General features: G+C 43.2%; 2 protein-coding genes across 2 annotated transcripts in view; both read left to right on the top strand.

The window, feature by feature from the left end:
- POPDC3 (popeye domain containing 3) overlaps positions 1 to 5,278 on the top strand; it is a 130,639-nt gene extending 125,361 nt beyond the window's left edge. The window contains exon 4 of the mRNA XM_040350172.1: positions 4,755 to 5,278. Within this exon, the coding sequence (XP_040206106.1) occupies positions 4,755 to 5,051 (297 nt within the window). The 3' untranslated portion in view covers positions 5,052 to 5,278. The remainder of the gene's footprint in view (positions 1 to 4,754) is intronic.
- BVES (blood vessel epicardial substance) overlaps positions 1 to 25,198 on the top strand; it is a 261,522-nt gene that overhangs the window by 125,370 nt on the left and 110,954 nt on the right. The gene's annotated exons all lie outside the window — the stretch shown is intronic.

Raw genomic sequence — 25,198 nt, 5'->3', positions numbered from 1 at the left:
TGATATGTGCTAGTGTGTGTGTGTGTGGGGGGGGGGGGTCCGATTCCCCCCCCCCACTAGCACATATCATCTTCCCTCTCAAATCACTCCCCAGCACATATCCCCATACCACCCTCTACCCCCCCCAAATTAAGATGCTCTGTTCCCCTGTGCCCATCCCACCCTGTGCCCATCCCACCCTGTCCTCATCCCACCCTGTGCCCATCCCACCCTGTCCTCATCCCACCCTGTCCCCTTCCCACCCTGTCCCCATCCCACCCTGTCCTCATCCTACCCTGTCCCCATCCCACCCTGTGCTCATCCCACCCTGTCCCCTTCCCACCCTGTCCCTTCCCACCCTGTCCCCATCCCACCCTGTGCTCATCCCACCCTGTCCCCATCCCACCCTGTCCCCATCCCACCCTGTCCTCATCCAACCCTGTCCTCATCCAACCCTGTCCCCATCCCACCCTGTGCTCATCCCACCCTGTCCCCATCCCACCCTGTGCTCATCCCACCCTGTCCCCATCCCACCCTGTCCTCATCCTACCCTGTCCCCATCCCACCCTGTGCTCATCCCACCCTGTCCCCATCCCACCCTGTGCTCATCCCACCCTGTCCCCATCCCACCCTGTGCTCATCCCACCCTGTCCCCATCCCACCCTGTCCCCATCCCACCCTGTCCTCATCCAACCCTGTCCTCATCCCACCCTGTCCCCATCCCACCCTGTGCTCATCCCACCCTGTCCCCATCCCACCCTGTGCTCATCCCACCCTGTCCCCATCCCACCCTGTGCTCACCCAACCCTGTCCCCCTGTGCTCATCCCACCCTGTCCCCTTCCCACCCTGTCCCCATCCCACCCTGTCCTCATCCTACCCTGTCCCCATCCCACCCTGTGCTCATCCCACCCTGTCCCCTTCCCACCCTGTCCCCTTCCCACCCTGTCCCCATCCCACCCTGTGCTCATCCCACCCTGTCCCCATCCCACCCTGTCCCCATCCCACCCTGTCCTCATCCAACCCTGTCCTCATCCAACCCTGTCCCCATCCCACCCTGTGCTCATCCCACCCTGTCCCCATCCCACCCTGTGCTCATCCCACCCTGTCCCCATCCCACCCTGTGCTCACCCAACCCTGTCCCCCTGTGCTCATCCCACCCTGTCCCCATCCCACCCTGTCCCCATCCCACCCTGTGCTCACCCCACCCTGTCCCCCTATGCTCACCCCACCCTGTCCCCCTATGCTCACCCCACCCTGTCCCCCTGTGCTCATCCCACCTTGTCCCCCTCCCACCCTGTCCCTCTGTCCTCATCCCATGAAAATGACAGGACGAGTCTTAAAAAGGAAGGGGTGCGCGAGTTTCACCAGGCCTAGGGCAGCACAAAACCTAAATACACGAGTGTGTCCTGCCTGGCTCCCTCTCCCCTCCTCCTCCCTCTACCCTCCTCCTCCCTCCCTCACAGTCCAGAGCCGCCAGTAGGAGGCCGCCCACCGGTTCCTGTAGGCTTTGTGTGCGTGCAGGGGGGGTTGGGGGGCCTCTATGTCCATTTTGCTTGGGGCCCCCAAATTCCTTCAAACGGCCCTGCCTCGTACACACAATCGGGCTTCCACCGTGGATTTTTGTCCGAAGGGCGTTGTCCGTGAACATGTTCTGCATACAAACAGCAGAACCTTTTCAGCCAACATTCACAAAACTACGTGTTTTTCTGCTCTTTAGTGCCACCCTTTGGGCAACTTCTGCTAATGTTGTCTTATGGTTAGCATTGGTTCGGAGCATGCGTGTTTGTACTTTGGATTTTAGTCCGACGGATTTGTGTACACATGATCGGATAATCCGACGGAACACATTTGTTATCAGACAATATGAGAGCATGACCATCCAACATTTGTTGTCGGAAATTCCGACAACAATTGTCCGATGGCGCATACAGATAGTCGGATTATCCGAAAAAAACATGTCTATCGGGCAATTGTTGTTGGAATATCCAATCGTGTGTACGGGCCTTTGGATTTCACAGGTTGTGTTTAGTGCAAAGATGTGTTTTCATTGGAAAAGGTATATACACTGAGGCAGATTTATTACAGCATTTGAGAATGTTCACACAATAAACAGCATAAAAATTCACTTTAATTATCCAGTCATGTGCAGATAAAATAATTCAACAGGAATTTTCTTTTCACTTGATTGGATAATTAAAGTAAATATTCACGCATTTTATTAAAGTGAACTTTCTCAAATCTTTTTTGAAATTTCGTTGAGATGTAGCGTTTTGCACACATTTACATGTATTTTAAATGCATTTTACATCCTTTGTCATCATTTTAAACTGATATATTCAGAATACTTTTTTAATCCCAAAGGGAAATTATTATAACATCCTTTTTTTGCATCTGGTTTTTCCATCTGATTTTGCATCGGTTGTTAGGAGCCAGCACCCGCCTGGGTCCTAACAACCAATGAATCATCCCTTCTGTCAGCAGCAGGTATGAGTCATATGATGTTAAGGAGCCAGCACCCACTGGCATCGTAACAATCGAGACCCATCCCGGCTGTCAGCGGGGAATTCCAAAAACGACTTGCAGTTCCCCCCCACTAATCCATACCAGGCCCACAGGTCTGCTTTGGATTTTAGGGGGGAACCTCACTCCAAGAAACAAAAACAAAATGTTGTAAGGTCCCCCCAAATTCTACACCAGACCCTTATCCAAACATAGAGCTCAGCAGGCTGGGCAAGGGGTGGTGAGCGTGCCCCCCCCTTCTGAACTATACCAGGCTATATGCCCTCCATCGCTTAAGTAAACAAGGGGGTGGGATCATAGGGTGTTTATTGAAGTGGCTGGGGAAAGCAGAACTGCCATTTGGCAGGGGCAAACTGCAGGTGTGATCAGGAGTTGGCAGCCCTCATTTACCATGATTGACGTGGAACTACATAATTTTTAAATACATTTTAATACTTGTAAAAAACTGTATTTTGTTTTTCTTTACACTTGTAATTTATTTGGTGAATGAGTAGGAGTACTATGTACCCCCACTCATTTGCATGGGGGGGGCCAGGATTTGGGGACCCATTGTTAAAGGGGGCTTCCAGATCCCGATAAGTCAACCCCGCACCCCCCACAGCCACCAGCTTGAGCTAGGGGGAAGAAGTCCTTGTCCCCCCCCCCCCGGCAATGTACCCCCCCATATGGAGGAGGGCATATGTGTGTGTGGCCTGGTATGGTTTGGGGCAGGGGCTCATGATCGTCCCCTCCCATTCCTGGCCCGCCGGGCTGCATGTTGGAATAAGGGTCTAGTATGGACTTTGAGGGAGATCTTATGCTATTTGTTTTGTTTTTTCTATTTTTGGCTTGGGGTCTCCCTTAAAATCCATACCAGACCTGAAGGGTGAGGGGAACTGCACACATTTAAAAAACATTTTTTTTGTCTAAACACAGATGTAAAAACTGATGTTAACTGATGTAAACGGAATCTGTTTTTTTTTTTTCAATGCATGATTCTATGGATGATGCCCATGTGAAAGAAGCCTAAAGCTACAATGCCATGTAGTGCAGAAAAATGCATCAAAATTAAGACGGGGACGGGGATTTATTAAAACGGGTGCACACATAATGTGGTGCAGCTCTGCATAGTAACCAATCAGCTTCTAGGTTTTAATGCCAAGGCTTAATCGAACTAGCCATGGGCATCCACAGGTAGGGGCAAGGGGGGAAATTGCCCCCCCCCCCCTGGAATCATCAAGAAGGTGTTGCAGTTGCCAGCTACAGTGTCTGCCATGGCCGCCACTGAGTCAGCCGATTGCTCTCTGTCCTGACACATCTGATGTCCCTCCCTCACCCCCGGCCCGATCATTGGATGAGATGGCTCGGCCGTTCTGCCACTCCTCTTCAGTGATTGCCTGTCTGTGTACATGTTGTGTAGATCTGTCCGGTGTCGGCGCCACCTACTCAGTGCAGTCAGTGGCCGAGCTGCCGAGTGGTACGCTGCCAGTGCCTTCTCATCATCACATCGCAGGAAATTCTGACCTGAAGTGAGTGACATATACAGTTGCAAGCAAAAAACAGAAAGAGAACCACAGGCAACTACAGTTAAAAGGAGCATTTTGATTTATTGATTGCTGGAAAGTTGGACAGCTATTACTGGAAAGATATGTCTGTGTATGTTAAGAGATAATTCATCTTCTTCACTTTGTATAGGCTGTTTTTATCAAGATCTAAATATGGCCACAACAGATGTATATATACATTGCAAAATAAAAAGATGTACATTCTCTAGGCTATATTTATAAGGGCATGGTACGCCTGGCCTGAGTAACTTCCAATACAAAGCTGAATTATCCACTGGAAAGATGTATGTTATATAAGAGATAATTCAGCGTCACTTTGTATTGGAAATTTCTCAGGCCAGGCATACCATGCCCATATAAATATAGCCTAGAGAATGCACATCTTTTTATATTGCATGCGTGACCTTAAAATGATGCCCCCCACCCCTGAAAAAAGTTCTGCGAACGCCCATGGAACTAGCTGACGCTAGAAGCTGATTGGTTATCATGCACAGCTGCACCAGATTGTGTGTGAACCTTTTTTAATAAATCTCCCCCAATGTGTATGAGGTCAGGTTTTGATTCTGTGAAGAGATCTGAGTATGGTTCATTTTCCAAGTGGACTGGATTCTGGGAAGCACTGTACTAGAGAATGGTGGATGCACTTTGATAGAAACAATGTATGTTTTAGAGTGACATTTTGTAATGTTGCAAATTATGTCGTTTTGCAGGTAACTCTAACTGCAGAAACAAAGTGCCGATACATTACCTGGAGGAGGAAAAAACTGTATTTATTATTTGCCAAGCACCGCTTCATCTCAAGACTCTTTTCAGTGTTGATTAGGGGAGACATTGCAGATAAACTCTATGCATTAAATGAAAAGGTGTTTGTGGACAGTGGGTTCCGATTTGACATCCGATTACCCAACTATTATCACAGGGCGTTACCACAGCAATCAAATACGACCACATCTACTATTCGTGTTCGGGACTTTTCTACGAGGAGGAAAGCAGCCAAACGACCATAACAAACTCTACTACTTTCTTACTGGCATCCCAGAATGATCTGGGGATCGATTATGGTCAAGACTTCTCAGCCATTCAAAGTGCCACTAACTGCATTCATAATCATAATGAGCAGTTTTCATTCGTATTCAGTCTTTTTATAATGTCCACTGTCTATTGATCTCATTACAGATCATTTGAATAGGTACTGTATTTTAATAAAGAAAATAAATCTAGGCATTGCAAAAGCCATTGGTGTTACGTTACCCAGATTGCAGAAATCTATACATGGGCCAATTACTGTGCCAGTTTTAGACCAAATACGCCATAAACTGAACCTTCTATAGGGAAAACATGGCAGATCAGTTTCTGAGATAAATCAAATACATTGAATGGAAACTCGGATCGTAGAATACCCTTATGTATCAATATATGAGGTCCTCATATTTTTATTTTTTTATAATTTACCACATGCAAAGGGTAAAACCATGGGAAGCCATGCTGCCCTCCCCCTCTAAAAATACTTGCCTGGGGTTCAAGGTGATCCAGTATCTTCAATAATTTTAAGTTGCTAACTCAGAACAAGCTTGCAGATCTGGAGTTGTGACCTAATTCTGATAAAACCAAAAAAAAAGTTTTGATTACATAGATACACTTAGGTGTGTGGTCTTGAATGTTTGTGTTAGCAATGTAGATGAAAACCCGATGTGAGTTTAGCTTCACGTTCTCTGCATATGTTTAGGGCAATAGAGAAATGTTTCTTTTACAAGGATATACAACTTCTGCCACACATTGCAACATTCCTGAAGAATGACTAAGATTCCTAAGCCATGAACCCTGTAAATGAAGACTGCTGCCAAATAAGCCTTTAAACCAAAAATGTGCATGTTCTGGCCTAGGAAGGAAAAAAAAGTTGAGGGTTCAGTCTCCAGCCTACCAAAGGGTAAACCAGTATGAAATGGCTCTGAAAACCCATTCCAGCCTATTACGTTGTCCTCCAAAATTCCTTGCATGGGAGATGTTGGAATAGGGTTAGGCCTCGTACACACGACCGAGTTTCTCGGCAAAAACCAGCAAGAAACTTGCTGGGAGATGTTTTTTTGCCGAGGAAACCGGTCGAGTGTACATTTTCGTCGAGGAAACTGTCGAGAAACTCGACGAGCCAAAAAGAGAGCATGTTCTCTATTTCCTTGACGGGAATGGAGAAAATTGGCTTGTCGAGTTTCTCGACAGCCTAACAAGGAACTCGACGAGCAAAACGATGTGTTTCGCCCGTCGAGTTCCTCGGTCGTGTGTACGAGGCCTCACAGATATGGAAAAGTTATTTATATAACAATCTAGGTGTACAGATCCATTTGGCTAAGGCTACATGGATACATTTATTCTATTTGCTATGGGGAAATGTAACTACATGCTCTTTTCACTCCCTGCACACTGTAATCAACATGGTGCTAATGAAGTAACAGTCATTAAGCAATTAAGTCTGTAAGTAGAAAAGAGAGTTATTCTTCCATGTAGCACTAGCCTTAGGATTACCAAAACTATGTAATGTGAGGGTCCATCTAATTAATGTATTCAGTTTGTATTCACTTAGGCAGACCTTTGCACTGCATAGATGTTAATTGATCTAAAGGAGACTGCAATTATAATGTAACGTTCATGGTGCGCTTAACATTTAAAGCACACCAAGTGTTTTCATGTGACAAGTACATAACATTTATAAGTATTTGCTAAATATGCAGTTTTCTTGAAGGAAATCTGTACAGATGGGAACTTATAGACTGCCATGCTGGCTTTCCTTCTGAAAATGCCACATGACTGCTTGTCATGGTAATCCATAAACATCAATAATGAATATGTTTAGAATAAGCTTATAGATCAGGTGTTGTGACTTTATGACTTTACTAGATGCATGGTGTTTCTGGGTCAATGACTTATTGAGGCCAGACACAACTAGCATTTTTTAGAAGGAGGTCAGCAATTATACCCAACATATTTTTCTCACTTCAGGTTTCCTTTAGGCGACAACCGATTAAGCCTTAGCTGGCATAGGTGGTCACATTAACCAGGAAATATGTCAATTAACTTGCTAGTCCAGGCCTGCATTATGTTACTCATAGGGAACCTTTGGAAATTTACATTAAACACAGCATTTGGTTTTAATACTTTCTGGGTTGTTGACCTGAAAGGTGTATGCAGCTAGTAAAGTCAGAACACTTGATTTACATACTTTTTCCAGGATATGGACGCAAAGGGATTGATTTACTGAAATTGGAGTGCAAAATCTGGTGCAGTTATGCATTGTAGCCAATCAGCATCTAACTTCAGGTTGTTCAATTAAGGTTTGACAATAAAACCTGGAAGGTGATTTTGCACTCTCCAGCTTTAATAAATCAACTTCAAAGTGTTGAAGCTAAAGAGTCCCAGAGACAGCCAGGCAGTTAGCGGCTTTCGAAAGATTTTGGCAGAATGGTAGTCTGCATATTTCTCTCAGTATGGAATTTCTCGTAAGGACTCATTTACACTTTCTTTGACTTCAACACAGATTAAAGCGCCTACTGCTTCAAGATGCTTTTTTTATGTGTTTTTGATGCTTTTGTATTGCTTCAGCAGTGCCCCGTGGTACTTCTATGATGCTTCGATGGTCCTTTGGCGGTGCTTTATTTAAGCTTTAATGAAGCTTGGCAGATGCCCAGTGTGTGTTGATATTGCATACCTGCAACTTCTTCAAAACAAAGCGAAGCTAAAGGTGAATTAAAGCCTCTCAAAAGCTGCAGGTGCTTCAAGCAAGCTTTGCCATAGAGTTCTATGGAGGCTTTGAAAATGCTTTGAGCACCACTAAAGCAACATGGGGTATAATGTTTGAGGCAAACGCAAGGGTGTAAACAGGACTGTAAGCTAACCATTTTATGTAGTGACAGGTCCTTTGACTTTCATTCAGAGCGCTATGATGCTTCGATGGTCCTTTGGCGGTGCTTTATTTAAGCTTTAATGAAGCTTGGCAGATGCCCAGTGTGTGTTGATATTGCATACCTGCAACTTCTTCAAAACAAAGCAAAGTCAAAGATGAATTAAAGCCTCTCAAAAGCTGCAGGTGCTTCAAGCGAGCTTTGCCATAGAGTTCTATGGAGGCTTTGAAGACGCTTGGAGCACCACTAAAGCAACATGGGGTATAATGTTTAAAGCAAACGCAAGGGTGTAAACAGAACTGTAAGTTAACCATTTTATTTAGTGACAGGTCCTTTGACTTTTTTTCAGAGCGCTTTAAAAAAGCGTGTCCACCAAAGCCATGTTTTGAAGCAAGCGTAAATGAGCTCTTTGGGTACCTTTTAGCAAAGTTGTCCTTTGGATCTTTCCTCCTCCCTCAGTGGAAGTCACATAGAAATGTAATTACCTTTAGTCCCACTACCAGAGATCTGTGGCCCTAGAGAATCTCTAAGGAGCATTTGTACAAAAGAGTTCCATCCTTGTCCATCTCCCTACTGTGCATGTACCTCAATAACTCCATTCCTTCTTATGGTTGGGTCCATACTCTTGATGAACCGAGCTATCTGGAGGAGTACAGAGTCAGTCATAGGAAAGGATTGGGCAAGTTGCACATATGAGCAGTATGAGCCAGACACATCCAGGAAGTTTTTGTTACATACGCTGTGAAAACCATTGTGCTACCACAACACGTTGGTGTAAATGGGCCCCTAAGGATGAAGAAAGTAAAGCGTGACCTATAATTGACACACACCAGGCAACACTTCTAAGAATGAATGTTTTCTAAGCACCATTAATAATTGACATTTGTTTCCTGAGGAGGCTAAGTGCTCAAATTGAAATAGTGACACTTGCTAGAAACGTTGATTTTAAGGCTACCCATAAATATTAGATAGGATCTTAAGAAACAGGTGATTTAGAAAAATAGCTCAACCAATAATTCCAGGAAAAAATGATGATGGAAAGAGATCTAACCTAGTCCTCTCTTGTCAGTAATTTGATGACCTGAGAACCCCTGCTTGTGATTCCAAAATGTCTGTTGCATGCTGCCTTTCTCTTACAAAAAGCCTAATGTAAAATAATTATAGAAGTAAGAAGTTTCTTAAAGCCTTGTATAAAAGTTGTATCACCTAGTAATACCGTAAACCATGATCCAGTGATCTTGACGCTGCCGGTTTAGATTACACTGACCAGTCCGCTCAAGGGGGCAGATCCACAAAGAAATTGCGCCGGCGTATCTATTGATACGCCGGCGTAATTTCAAAATTCCCGCATCGTATCTTTGTTTTGAATCCTCAAAACAAGATACAACGGCATCTAGGCTAGATCCGACAGGCGTACATCTTCGTACGCCGTCGGATCTTAGATGCAATTTTTCGGCGGCCGCTAGGTGGCGTTTCCTTCTAAATCCGCGTCGAGTATGCAAATTAGCTATTTCCGACGATCCACGAATGTACGACCGGCCGTCGAATTTTTTTACGTAGTTTCCGTATAGATAAAGTTGCTATATGGTGGCGTACTCAATGTTAAGTATGGCCGTCGTTCCCGCCTCGCATTTTGAATTTTTTACGTCGTTTGCGTAAGTCGTCCGTGAATGGGGCTGGACGCCATTTACGTTCACGTCGAAAACAATGACGTCCTTGCGACGTCATTTGGAGCAATGCACCCTGGGATATTTTAGGGACGGCGCATGCGCAGTTCGTTCGTCGCGGGGGTGCGCTTCATTTAAATGAAACACGCCCCCTACCCGCCGAATTTGAATTCCGCGCCCTTACGCCGCAAGAGATACACTACGCCGCCGTAACTTACGGCGCAAATTCTTTCAGGATTCAAACCAAAGCAAAGTAAGTTACAGCGGCGTAGCGTATCTTACATACGCTGCGCCCGGCGCAGATGTATGTGGATCTGCCCCAAGGTGTTTTTTTTTTTGCCAGTCTGCAGCCACCCTTTGGTGGTCGTCATCACGCCTGCACTATCATCTTTGTGGGACCGGTAAGCCACGTCATCAAGATGGAACATGGCTACTGCTAGTTGTACCTACATTCCATCCCTAAAGATCAGGGAACTGGTACATCCACTGTTGTGGGACAATGATTAGGTAATTAGATATTACTAAATATTATATTATTTATAAAAAAAAACAGAGATTGTTTTTGGGTAGGAGGCATTTTTTTACGTGAACAGAATTCCACTATAAAGTGTGTACCTGTCCAGATTTGTAGTGTTTGCTGGAAACCCTTAATTGCTTATGATTGGTTTTCTTTCTAATAACCTAGAGAATAGCTGGAGCATGGGGCAGACGTGAGTTTATGATGCTCTTGTCACTGAGGCCAAAATCAATATATTGCTTTCTTACTAAACTGAAAATTCAAAAGAAAATTATAGAAGGAATGTTTTACAATACTATAATAGTAACCTGCCCCACCTTAGAATATGATTGTTAATCCCTTGATGCCTGTTGTTTACCTGGCATGCCTTGCAGTGCTTAGATCCTGGCTTTTGTTTCCCCCAGGAATAGTATCTGCATGCAATTTGAATGTTATTTACTGTATATGGGTTTTCCTCCAGCATTCAAAGACACACTAATGGGTTAAAGTGTATGTATACCCTAACAATGAACTTTTCATATTTGCTCCCTTTTGGTATGTTAAAAACAGCATTAAAAACTTTTTTTCTTATCTTATATCTGTTCTATGCATGCAAAAAAAAACTGTTGATCCTGCCACAAATCTAGCGAGCTGAACTTTCTTTACTCTGCACCTGTGCTGCCTTTTATCAGATAGCATTGTTCCCAGCTATCTCTGTAAATGACAGAATACCCCCTATATGTTATGAAGAAGAGGGGAAGTGTTCTGTAGTCCTAAAAAACTTCCCATGCTAGGGTGACAGTGCAGTTCTTCAATAGTTTCAGTACAGTGAGTAAGTGTTGTCAGCCTAGGACAGTAAGCGTGTTACTGGTCAGATCACCAGGAGAAATTAAGGAAAAAATATGAAAACCAATGCAGCCAACACATCCAAAGAGGGGTAAGTTGCAGTATTTAACTTTTTTGTTCTTGGGGGGGTTTAGATACACTTTAAAGCGGAGTTCCACCAACATTTTTAACTTTTGACCATTCAGCAGTAAAGAGTGCATTTATTGCAATTTGGTATATATATATATATATATATATATATAAAAAAAACTTTCTGCTGTATTCTTCATAGTATTCCTACGTCCTCCTCCTCGGCCGCGTGTGCCATTTTCAGCTTTGCAATGTCTCCTGGGATATGTATATCATCAATCACAGGAGATAACAGGCATCGCCAGTGTTAAGCCGGTACCTATCCGGATAATGCAACCGAAGTGGCCATCTTGGTACACCCACACTCGTCTGCAGTAAGCCTAGAGTTAGAAGTCGGCAAGCGGACATCTTTATACACCCACCGGAGTCTTACTTTTCACAGTTATTTTTAACAGTAAACTCAGCTTTTATAGTGAAATACAGTATATATAAGCTGAGTTTACTGTTAAAAATAACTGTGAAAAGTAAGACTCCGGTGGGTGTATAAAGATGTCTGCTTGCCGACTTCTAACTCTAGGCTTACTGCGGATGAGTGGCCACGACGCAACATCACTTTGGTTGCATAGTCTGATGGGTAGTGGCTTTCTGACAGGACACCGGTTCGAAGCATCGAGGGATCAAGAGGTGCATGCTGGGCATACAACATCATTATATCCTGGAAGAGACTGCTAGTGGGCTTCACATGTGCCCAAAGTAGAGATGGAAGCGCTCTGCAGAGCAAAAATAAACAGTAAGTCATTTTAAAAAACTGTAATTGAGCGGCCGATATGTTAAATGACATGGATTAAATGTTTTAATATAGTGTAAAAGAATAAATTGCATAAAAAAAGATATATTCTGGGTGGAACTCCGCATTAATTTGATGTGGACCTCATATCTAATGTATTAGGCCTCGTACACACGACCAGTTTCCTCGGCAGAATCCATCAAGAAACTTGGTGGGAGAGTTTTTTTGCCAAGGAAACTGGTCGTGTGTACATTTTTCATCGAGGAAACTGTCGAGGAACTCGTCGAGCCAAAAAGAGAGCGTGTTCTCTATTTCCTCTACGGGAATGGAGAAAATTGGCTCGTCGAGTTCCTCGACAAGCCTAACAAGAACTCGATGAGGAAAACGATGTGTTTTGCCCGCCGAGTTCCTCGGTCGTGTGTACGAGGCCTTAGTGTTTGACTGAAGTAGGGAGTTATATTGCACTTTAATCTCCATCTGGAGATAAGAATTATTTTGTGTACTTTGTTAGGTGAATATATGAACTAGACAGCGCCTATGGATATAAGTATGTACTTTGTAAGGTGCTGTACAATTTACCCGCACAATATTAACTAATAAAATAAGCTAAGGCAACCATACTAATACAATAAATGTTTCTTGATAATTGCATGCACATATACAGATAATAAAACATCAAAGATCAAAGGGTTGGGATTTTAAATTTGCAAAAACACTAAACCATATTAGAAAAATATACAATTTTATTTGAGAAACATTCAATTCAATATAGAAACGAGCTTTGGCTGTACTTCTCCTTTAATGTTTTTTAACTGCAGATTTTAGACCTGAAGGTTAAATGTAAACACCCTCCCCCACCCTCAAAGCCTATTATATTTTCTGAAAGCTCAGACCCTGTAGAATAAAATAGTGACAGTGGTAATTATTTATGTTATTTATGTCACAAGATAGGTACGTTATTGTTCTTCAAATCAATATTTTCAGTAACACACTTAAAATATTTTAACACACACAAAGAAAATATGCTACACAATTTTTGATAAGATATAAAAGATTAAGTTGTGTCAAGTAATTAGATATCAAATATGTTATTTCTTAACCACTTGCTGACGGCCGTACGACTTTGTACGGCCTCAGCGCGGCTCCCAATCTCTAACAGGCCGTCTTTTTACGGCCGCCCCTTTGCACGTTCCCCGCGCGCGCTCCCGAGCGCGCAGCGGGGAACTGCTGTGCTGGCCGTGTCCCTTGGACACAGCCAGTCACAGATCGCCGTGAACGGCCAATCGGAGCGGCCGTTTCCTAGGCGATCTGTGCGGCCAATGAGAGATGATCTCATATGTTTACATATGAGATCATCTCTCATTCCCGGCTCTCGCAGACAGCGGTGCTGTCAGGGGAGAGAGGAGACGGATCTGTGTCTCTTGTACATAGAGACACAGATCGGTCACCCCCCCCAGTCACCCCCTTCCCCCACAGTTAGAACACTAATTAGGGTACACATTTAACCCCTTCCTCACCCCCTAGTGTTAACCCCTTCCCTGCCAGTCACATTTATACAGTAATTAGTGCATATTTATAGCACTGATTGCAGTATAAAAATGTGAATGGCGCCAAAAATGTGTCAAAAGTGTCCGATGTGTCCGCCATAACGTCGCAGTACCAATAAAAATCGCAGATCGCCGCCATTACTAGTAAAAAAAAAAAAAAATAATAATAATTCTGTCCCTTATTTTGTAGGCGCTATAACTTTTGCGCAAACCAGTCGCTTATTGCGATTTTTTTTTTTTTTTTTTTTACTAAAAATATGTAGAATACGTATCGGCCTAGACTGAGGATAAAAAAAAAACGTAAAAAAAAATTGAGCTATTTATTATAGCAACAAGTAAAAAAATGTTTTTTTTTTTCAAAATTGTCGCTCTATTTTTGTTTATAGCGCAAAAAATAGAAACCGCAGAGGTGATCAAATACCACCAAAAGAAAGCTCTATTTGTGGGGAAAAAGGGACGTTAATTTTGTTTGGGAGCCACGTCGCACGACCGCGCAATTGTCAGTTAAAGCGACGCAGTGCCGAATCGCAAAAAGTCCTCTGGTCAGGAAGGGGGCATATGTGCCCAGTAAGGAAGTGGTTAAAATAGAACTCATCCCTGAAATGGCAAAAAAAAAACTAGTATCCAAATGTGTCCACTTTAAAAGTCTTATCATTTTAGTGTTGACAGTGAATGATGGCACTAGCAATATTGCTCTCACTTTTTTTGCGCACCCGTCACATGCTTTTGCAGTCACATGTGCACGCTTTTTATTTTCTTAATATTTAATTTTAACTAGTTTAGTCCAGGAGACATTTTTTCTTTTTTTTTTAGTTTTTGTTTACATATTTCAAAAATAATTTTAGGTCGGGAGATTCCTTAATACAAAGGTCATTTTTGAAAGTAGACATAGTAGTGGTAGTTTCAAGTTTTTGTGTCACATGATATTAAGGAAACAGTTTTTAAAATGCAAATTTTCAGTAAAAAATATCCTAAAGTTAATTTTAGGGCATTCTACATGTCGCTTCCTTGTACATTCACTGGGGGGGGGGGGGTGCTTCACAGTGACACCCGCCATGACCGCACTGGGCCCACTTATGGGGCAGCAGAGCCCAGTATACATGGCATGGGCTGGCACATTGTGCAGTCAAATTTACAAATGTTAACACACCCCCAGCCGGTATAGCAACCGCATGTGTTCCCAGTGCAGTTTTTTTCTAAACTTTATTTCTCTCACAAGCCCTAGTCTTCTTTAGAGCAGATATCAGGGCTCTATTAGACCCCTAATGTTACCTCGGCACTCTTTTGAAGCTGGCTGGGCATAAATTGAGCTTAATCTGCTTTTTACCTGGCCAGGAAGACCAGTGATTGACAGGTCTGAACCTTGAAGTGCTCAGAGCTGAGAATTTCCAGGTTCATTTTTCACAAAGGAGATCAGTGAATAGAAGTTCACTGATCTCATGCGGCTCTTCATCCTGACACCTGCTATGAAGGTACCAATCACACAGGAGAGCCTGGGATACATAAGGGGGAGGCAGCATCTTTCACAGCATTTAGAAGTGATCAGCCACATGAAGTACTTCTAATGCATAGCCAGAGGTAACAATGCAAACAAACTGCTGGCTGCTATAGCTATATCTGTTTACATGCCACCAACATAATACTTGTTGATGGCAGCAAAAGGGTTAAATCTCCGGTATAATATACCTGTTTATACAGTATATACATACACACACATGCTAATCTAAATGTAAAAATAATGTCATAAAAGGTATACAAGGTTGTTTTTACTTAAATGTGGCTCAGTTGATCGAGAGGGGACAAGATGAATAGTTTTGCGTCAGCTATTATTTTTTGCACACATTTTTCTTAACAATATCCATTTCACAAGCAAAAATATCACGGCTCTGAAATCGTTTTTTGTTCATGAAATGGGCATCTAACAGCTGATAGCCTTATTTTTTTTTGATTCAGTCACCTCAAAGCACAATCCAATCTCCATTTACAGACATAAGGCATTGCTACTGAGTTTTTGAACGCTGCAATTCACTTTACTTAAAATGAGTTTCTGGAATGGATCACTTTCTCCTGGTATGCCAGCTGAAAAGCAATTGCCTCTAAGACCCACGCTGAGCTGACATTGTGAGTGAGCAGGCATGGCATAGAGAGGCAATGATTATGCATATCTAACAGAATTCCTTCTCATCTGAAAGTGAAAGCAAGATTCCTTGATTTCTAGGCATTCGGCACATGCCGTCCCTGATGTAAAAAAGTGGTGATAATCGTATTGAAATGGTGCGTGTAATTACGTGGGGGCCAGGAGCATGGGACTGCACAATATTCTTCTGCTACTAAGTGCTTGGTGACATAAACATCTAAAAAGGGAAATTCCCTCTGGTGTTTAGATTTTCAACCACAACGAGACTAAAAGTTCCCTCTCAAAGAACTAAAGCATGCCAAAGACATGAAGACACAGCCTGACCACTTTCATACATCTCTGCCTCTAGGACTAGAGATCAGGAGATTCTAGATTAGGACTAGAGAGTAGACGTCATATTAACATACTGTATTGAAGGGGTTGTAAAGGTTAGCTTTTTATTTTCTAAATAGGTTCCTTTAAGCTAGTGCATTGTTGGTTCACTAACCTTTTCCTTCCAATTCCCTTCTAAATGTTTTTTTTTCTTTGTCTGAATTTCTCACATCCTGTTTCTCCTCAGTAAGCTTGCCTCCATCATCCGAGCGGTGGCTAGTCAGCAAGAACAGCTTACTGACACCGAACCTGCTCCTCTTCAGAAAAAAACTAAAGACGGAACTGTTCATCCAGGCCTATGGATAAATTGATATTCTTTTCCCTCTCACAGTCCGCCCCCTCATTGAAGGGGCCACTTGCCTCTCTAATAACTATGATGTCTTCTACCCCTCCTCTAGTATCCCCACTGTTCCTTTTTTCTTTTATATTTTTTCTCATACACTTCACGGCTCTTTCCTCTTGCTCCCCTAAGGGCTGGATACCCTTTCCTTTCACCACCTCTTCTCTTTTCTCTCTCTTCTTCACCACGGATTGATTCAAAGTTACATCTCACCAGCGGCGCTTAGACGCTCACTTCACAGTGGGCATTTGGCGCCTAATTAAGCTCAAAAATCAATCAATCAATCAATCAACAGCTTACTGAGGAGGAACAGGAAGTGATAAATTCAGACAAAAAAAACATTTAGAAAGGAAATGGAAGGAAAAGGTGAGTAAACCAACAATGCACTAGCTTAAAGGAACCTATTTAGAAAATAAAAAACAAACCTTTATAACCCTTTAAACTAGGCTAAAAAAAAAAAAAAAAAGACAAATACCCACTAAGTTAAAAATAAATCCTTAACCCACAGTAAATTTTGCATCAATTTGTAGATCCACCCTATTTGGGGCAAAAGAAAGGCTATCCAACAATTTGTGTAACCTGTTCCATCGGCATTTCCCTCAGTAAACCTCATCCATAGCCAGTGCTGACTGCAGATGTCCAATAAATGGTAGATTGTGGCCTCTATGTGACCAGGAACTGCATATAATGTTTTTTGGCATTCCATTTTCCAAAAATATAGTATTAGTAATCGGGCAGACAATTTTAAAGTGGGGATTTCTTCTACAGAAACGAAAAACACTACAGTACTAGCCATACACCAGCAAAAAGAGGGACATTCATACATATTAGGCTCACACCTTTAGACCTCCAGCCACAGTATTTTTCCTGGAGAACATAAGCAACTGTCCAAGGAAAATCAATCTCATACAATTTTTTTCCTGTGACCCGTTCCATTATCTGACCATTATCTGCTGGATCAGGTTATGATCTGTTAATTTCTTTGGGTTCCTTACAATGAAGGTGTGGTTAAAAACAAATTTGTTGGGTTTAAATAACCCAGAGGTGTAAAGTCAAGAATAATAGGTGCCATAAATAGCTGGTGTAACAGATGTTTTTGGTGCCTGGAATTCTTGGCTGCCATGCAATAACTCAATTATTGCATGGCAACATTTTTACCAACTGCCTAAAAATAACACCCAAACTCCTATTAGAAACTAATGTAATTAGTATTTAAAGAGTAAAAACAATATGTAAAGGTAATGCCCACAATAAAGCCAGGGACTTTATTTTAAAAGAGAAGTATGGGATTCCAAAATAGCAAACACACATACTTTGCTAAATGGCTGCAGCATCGATCTGAGTTGCAGCTGTACCCCGCCGGCGCTACACAAAGAACTAAGTGATCAAAAACCACTGCTCACTTCTCAAGTCCACTCTGAGCAGAGAGCGATGACTGTCAGGCCTCGTACACACGACCAGACATGTCCGATGAAAACGGTCCGCGGACCATTTTCATCGGACATGTCTGCTGGCTGAATTTGGTCTGATGTGTGTACACACCATCAGACCAAATTCCCAGCGGACAAAATATGCGGTGACGTGGCGGCGACGAGGACGCGGCAACGTGCGCGAACCCGGAAGTTCAATGCTTCCACGCATGCATCGAATCACTTCGACACATGCGCGGGATTTCGGGCCAACGGACATGTCCGATGAGTCGTATTGACCATCGGACATGTCCGACGGACAGGCTTTCAGCGGACAAGTTTCTTAGCATGCTAAGAAACATTTGTCCGCTGGAAACCTGTCTGCTAGGCCGGAAAACTGTCCGGTCGGCCCTACACACGGTCGGACATGTTCGGTCGTGTGTACGAGGCCTCAGTCTTCTCTCTGAGCTCTATTCATCCAGCGCTCACTGAAGCACTGGACTGTGGAGGAGGAGCAAGACCGGCCGGCTCAGCCTCTCAGCTGCATGCTGAGAGGCTGAGCCAGCTGAAGGTCAGTCATCTGGGTTGATGCTGACATTATTGTCAGGAACTTTTCAGAGCCTGGACCAGCTCTTTGACATCAGCTGTCAGCTGGCTTTAGCCTGGATACAGAGCACTTGACAAAACACATCAAATGGTAAATAAACAATAGAAATAGCTGCTTACATCTCTGTACCTTTTGTTGTTTTATATACATTTGACGGATTTCATAAAGGTTGTTGTAGGCACCCTTTATAATTCCGTCGGGGTGCACCACCAAAAGTGTCGGTGTTTGCGCCCGATTAATGATTACAACACCCTTTATGAATTTCCCCGAATATCATTTGACATGTCCACCTGCTGTATAAATACATCAAAATCTTCTAGCAAACTGATGGCTGTCTTTTCAGGGTAATTAGTGGAGTGGAGCGACGCATTGCAAAGGAGTAGATAATACTTACTTATGTTGGTTTAGATCAGGGGTCTCAAAACTTTCTAAATAAAGGGCCAGTTTTTTGTCTTTCAGACTTTAGGGTGCCAGGTTGTGGCCAGTAGGAGTATTTTGTATTAGGGGGAAAAATAGTTGATATCAGTTGGAGGAATAGTGCCTCATTGTTGGTGTCAGTGACAGGAAGCATGCTGCATTGTTGGTGTCAGTGACAGGAAGTATGCTGCATTGTTGGTGTCAGTGACAGGAAGTATGCTGCATTGTTGGTGTCAGTGACAGGAAGCATGCTGCATTGTTGGTGTCAGTGACAGGAAGTATGCTGCATTGTTGGTGTCAGTGACAGGAAGTATGCTGCATTGTTGGTGTCAGTGACAGGAAGTATGCTGCATTGTTGGTGTCAGTGACAGGAAGTATGCTCCATTGTTGATGTCAGTGGCAGGAATAATGCCTTAAAGGCTGGATAAAAGCAAGGAAAGTGCCGCACCTGGCTCCATTTTGGAGACCACTGGTTTAGATGATTTGGATGACCATGACTGTGACCATATCCACAAAGTATATGAAGGGAAATCTGTGAAACAATTGTTTATGGTGGTATTGTGTATTTGGGTCAGTTGCTTGAGATAGGCTGTTAAAAGTGTCATATACAGAGTATTATGCCGCGTACACACCATCACTTTATGTGATGAAAAAAAACGACATTTTCTGTGAAGTAAAAAACAACGTTTTTGAAACTTCAATTTTCAAAGACGAAGTTGCCTACACGCCATCGTTTTTTTCACAATGCTCCAGCAAAGCGAGGTTACGCTCACCACGTTTTTCCATTGAAGCTAGCTTCATAACTAGCTTCTGGGCATGCGCAGGTGTAAAAACGTTGTTTTAAATGTCGTTTTTTGCTACACGCGGTCAGTTTCTGTGAAGTAAAAAACGACGTTTTGAAAAACGACACATAAAATTGAAGCATGCTTCAATTTTTTTTTTTGTCGTTTTTCACAAGACATAAAACAAAGTTTTCCCCCACACACGGTCATTTAAAGTGACATTTTTAAAAACGTCGTTTTTTTTCATCACATAAAGTGATGGTGTGTACGCGGCATAAGAATCATTCCTAAACACTTCCTCCCTATCTATATAAAAGTTATGAATTTTCTATTTGAACGTAGGAAAATAAATAATTTCCATAAAAATAGACTAAGTGATGCATAAAATATACTCTATTAACATCTCTGAGGCCCCGTACACACGACAGAGTTTCTCGGCAGAATTCACCGAGAAACTCGGTCAAAACCCGGATTCTGCCGAGAAACTCTGTCGTCTGTACAGTTTTGGCTCGATGGAGCCGCCGAGGAGCTCGACGAGAAAATAGAGAACATGTTCTCTATTTTCTCGTTGTTCTATGGGAGAAGGCGGCCCGCCGAGCTCCTCGGCGGCTTCATCCCAGAACTCGACGAGGAACTCGACGTGCTTGGCACGTCGAGTTCCTCGGCCGTGTGTACGGGGCCTGAGATGGACATCAGCCAACAGCATGAATAAATACAGTAAAACCTTGGTTTGCGAGCATAATTCCTTCCAGAAACATGCTTGTAATCCAAAGCACTTGTATATCAAAGCATTTTTTTTTACAGGGTATAAAAGAGAAGAGAGGCCCCTCTGAGGCCTCGTACACACGACCGAGGAAGTCGGCGGGTGAAGCACATCGTTTTCCTCGTCAAGTTCTTGTTAGGCTTGTCGAGGAACTCGACGAGCCAATTTTCTCCATTCCCGTCAAGGAAAAAGAGAACATGCTCTCTTTTTGGCTCGACGAGATCCTCGACAGTTTCCTCGATGAAAAATATACACAGTTTCCTCGGCAAAAAAACTCTCCCACCAAGTTTCTTGATGGATTCTGCCGAGGAAACTGGTCGCGTGTACGAGGCCTCAGTGTAGCAATAAGTTACTAAATGTTGTACCTTCAGTAAATCTATCCATATTGCTACACTTAGAGGCTCCTCTCTTCTATTTTATACGCTACTCTTATATCAAGACATCGCTTGTATATCAAGGCAACATTTATTAAAACATTTTACTTGTCTTGCAAAACGCTCTCAAACCAAGTTACTCTCAAACCAAGGTTTTACTGTATGACACAGCATTCTGTATGCCAGACTAGAATGTCTGTGCTGTCCTAATTAGTGAACATGTGCTTTTCTTGACATCATCTCTTACGCATACCCCGCTGCTAGAACTCATACAACACCTGTTGTACATTCTGTGCCCCTTATTGTCCGGTAAAAACTATAATAAATTCAGAATCAATTCTACTGTGTAGCAGCTGCCGTCATCATGACCTCCGTTTGTTAGCGCAAGTGTTAATCAAACGAGTATACGCTTTCTTTTTTTTTAATTGCCATCATCCCCCTAGTGGAATAGTTGTCTTGTACATTCAGGTAAGTAATACCCAAATCCATTTCCTTTTTCTTAGTACAGATCTCTACATAGAACAAGAGTCACTAAAGCAGTTGGGATGATTAATACGTTGAATATTATCTTTTGTAATCATTTTCATTTCCTTGGGGACTCCGGCTCATTATGAAAATGGCTTTGCTGCAACACAAAAGATTCTGTGGGGTCTCTGACATCAGCAGCTGCTACAGGGATTACTGACATAATGTTGTCAATGGTAGAGGAACTCTGTTAGATGCATTGACATTTAGCTGACAATAATACATACGTTTTTTATTTAATAGAGCTGAAACTCAGAATTGGATTGTGTTCTCAAACAGTGGTAAGATATAATTACACTATCCGGGAAAACAAAATGTATGACTGCATTACTAAGGGTGCATACATTCATCATTATGTTGCTGTATTCTAATTTGTATATGGCATATGTAGCAGCATGCGGCAGACTTGTAATATTACCAGCTAGGAGAACATAACGATAGCAAGATGCGCTTTTAAATTTAAATGTGCTTATTGAGCAAAACAAGTAAATTTTTTGCTCTGATAAATGATGCATTGAACATATTAAAAAAACAGTTTTTGATATTCACACAACTGATATATGAACTCATTATCTGCCAAATCAGATTTTATATGTCAATAATATGCACATATGTAGTAATTAAACTAGATAGACCTTATTTCCTAATAATCTGCACTTACTCTATCAATATATCAGACAACCCTTAAACATGAAGACTGAACATAGGAAAAAACAGCAGGCAGGCAATCCGGTCAATGTGAGTCTACTCAACCATGGTTGATTGTTCCTATCCAAATTATTACACAAAGCTTTTATTAGCCAGGCTACATTAAACTGATCTAACATCTAGGTATCATTTGCAGCCCCAGGACCCAGGATGTTCCAGTATTCATATTTCAACCCTTCCTAGTAATGTTAAGCTGGTCCACAATCACATTGTTATTTGGGCCCAGTGCTGACCAAGAAAGCTGGATGGGAAAGGCCAGCTCTTAAGACCTCTAGGCTAAGGTGACCAGATTTATTTAAATTAAATCCGGGGACATATTTGTTTTTTTACTAGTAATGGCGGCAATCAGCGACTTATAGCAGGACTGCGCTATTGCGGGGGACAAGCCGGACACCAAGTGACCCTTTTGTGGGAACCAGTGATCAGTGCTAAAGGTATGCATTGTCACTGTACTAATGACACTGGCTGGGGTTAACATCTAGGACAACCAAAGGGTTAAACATGTGCCTAACAAGTGTTTTCTCACTGTTGGGGAGGTGCTTTTACTAGGGTAAGGCATAGATCCCTGTCTCTGCTTTGCAGGGACACAGGATCAATGTCTTCCATACTGACAGAACAGTGATCTGCCTTGTTTACATAGGCAGACCACCCTTCTGCCTGTGTACAGAATGAACGGTGGGCACCAGCTGACATCGAGTCCGCCGGACCCACTAATCAGCTCCAATATCCAGAAATGCAAGATCACGTATATATACATGATCCTGCTCAGCGCAACCGCCCTGTAGCAGAAAATCTGTTATGTGGTGGTCGGCAACTGGTTAAGATCATCAGCATTATGATAACTCACAGGCAGCAGGCACTCTATCATGGCTCTGGCTGGCTCTGTCACAGTGTTTTACATGACATGGCTGCTGGGTGCTGATACATATGACCAATAAGTTAACAAAATCAGCACCCAGTAGCCATGTTATGTGACACACTGTGACAGTGCACTGCCAGCCAGTTCCTGTGTGTTATGATACCATCCATGATGCCAGAGAGACGGACACAATGCAATGTAGTCTATTCACAGACACCACCAAAGCACACCTGTGTTGAAGCCTTGAAGGCACTGCCAGCCCCACTATCAAATCCGCTTCCCCTCTGTTCCTGCTGCTGGACATTGTCAACTGAGCTCAGCTGCCTCTCTGCCTGACGCCGCACCCTGCCCACCTCACAGCCTCTCAAGTCTCACTCTCCAGGCCCTGGCTACTACTGGGTGGGGAGTGGAACTGAGCAGAGGAAGATCACTTCACTGAGTTAGGCAAGGAGATAGGCAGGTAGGCGGCTGGCCTGGACTTGAGCCAAGGTAGAAGAACATGTGAGCGGGAGCGGAATAGTCATGTGCCCGAAACTGAAGAAATAGTTCCTCCCCTCTGACCAGCACATGATCATCAGAAAGGGGCACAGATAATGAAAAAAATACACCCCCCTAAGCCAGTGGGAGCGGCGGCGCATGGGGTTTATATATATGCAGGTTTTGCACTCTCCAATTTTTAGTAAATCAACCCCACTGTCTTCTTTCTTCACCCATTGGGCAGAATATAATGATGCAACTGCCCCATAAGCACAATGAAGTTACACTATCTTGGCACCTGGCTCCATTCCAGACATTTGTGAGATTCTGGGACTGTGCACTGCAATGCACATGTGCCACAGTCAATCTCTTCTACCAAAAGACCTGCTGGCAAATTTTTGTTTTTAAGTTTTACTTCCCACTTTAAAAAAAAAATATTTACTTTACATTATGGTATTATTTGTTTAATCTCATATAATATGTTAGGTAATTAGGGAATATTTAATTGCTAGCCAAAGAGCTTTATTGGAGTTGATTTATTATTGTCAATTTGGAAGGAAATGTTTACTTAGCCTAAACTCTGTTACTTCTAACATCTAAAAATTTGCAAACCAAAATACTGTTTCTTTTAATTTCCCTTACATGTGATTGGGTATTATTTGCAAGTAAATTCTCACCACGTTTACTAAGCTTAGGAAAAACTTCCTTGTAAAGTCTATTTTCCATTAGTAAATCAACCCCATTGTGTCACTCTTGGTGTTATAAATATACTGGGATATATAAGCTGCAGCAGGGGAGTCTGACAATGATGCTTACCGGTTGAGCAGGTATAGGTTTGTACAGTGGTAAAGACTGACTCGTAACTGAAGTTAGGTCTCTGTTGGTTCGTGTGGCAATTACAAAATCTCCAAACCTACAGTGCATTGGAGAAGGAATGTAGGAATGTGAATCTAAGTATAAGGCCTCTTTCACACGGACGGATAGAATGGTGCTTTTAGCTGCGGATTTTACCACAGTTAGAAGCACACAATGCTTTCCTATGACATCATTCACACACTACGGTTACCTGCGGTTTTGTTCCCCGCAGTTTTGTGCGGATAGAAAAAATAGATCTCAATGCGTCCAGCTGCGAAATCCTGCAGCTATCGGCACATAACTGCAGGTAACCGCAGTGCACTGTGTCATCTGCGTTTGGTATGAATCTTAAGGGGAAACTCCACGCCAAACTTCAAATAAAAAAACGGCATGGGTTCCCCCTACAAGAGCATACCAGGCCCTTGAGTTTGCTATGGATTTTAAGGAGACACCCCGTACGGCGAAAAAACAGCGTGGGGTTCCCCCCAAAATCCATACCAGACCCATATCCGAGCAGCAGCCCGGCCGGTCAGGAAAGGGGTGGGGACGAGCGAGCGCCCCCCCTCCTTAACCGTGCAAGGCCGTATGCCCTCCACATGGGGGGGTAGGTGCTTTGGGGCAGGGGGGTGCCCTGTGGCCCCCCCCACCCCAAAGCACCTGTCGCGATGTTGATGAGGATGCTCGCTCGTCCCCACCCCTTTCCTGACCGGCCTGGCTGCTGCTCGGATACGGGTCTGGTATGGATTTTGGGGGGAACCCTACGCCGTTTTTTCGGCGTACGGGGTGTCTCCTTAAAATCCATAGCAGACCCAAGGGCCTGGTATGCTCTTGTAGGGGGTACCCATGCCGTTTTTTTATTTGAAATTTGGCGTGGAGTTCCCCCTCAAGATTCATACCAAATGCAGTGCTTGGTATTGGCAGGGATCCAAGTCGGATCCCCGTTCAATATCGTGCCGCGGCTAAACGCAACCGCAGCTAAAAGCACTGTACAAGTGCAGCTGTGCCTGGAGTCTTGAATTCCAGCAAAACATAAACATGCTTTTATCTGCGGCAAAACAGCCGCCCGTGTGAAAGGCGCCTTATGAATATGATATACAGAATTTATTTGGGGTCAACAATTTGTACAGCGCTACAGAAAGCTCTTCTCATGAGAGCCTATAATCTAAAGGAAGAGTAAAGCCACAAATGAACTATGTAAAGGAACAAGTGCATTAGAATGTATGT

This window comes from Rana temporaria, chromosome 4 (genome assembly GCF_905171775.1).
Source record: "Rana temporaria chromosome 4, aRanTem1.1, whole genome shotgun sequence".
NCBI lineage: Eukaryota > Metazoa > Chordata > Amphibia > Anura > Ranidae > Rana > Rana temporaria.
The sequence above is the reverse complement of the archived record's forward strand: the minus strand, read 5'-3'. Positions and strand labels throughout refer to the sequence as shown.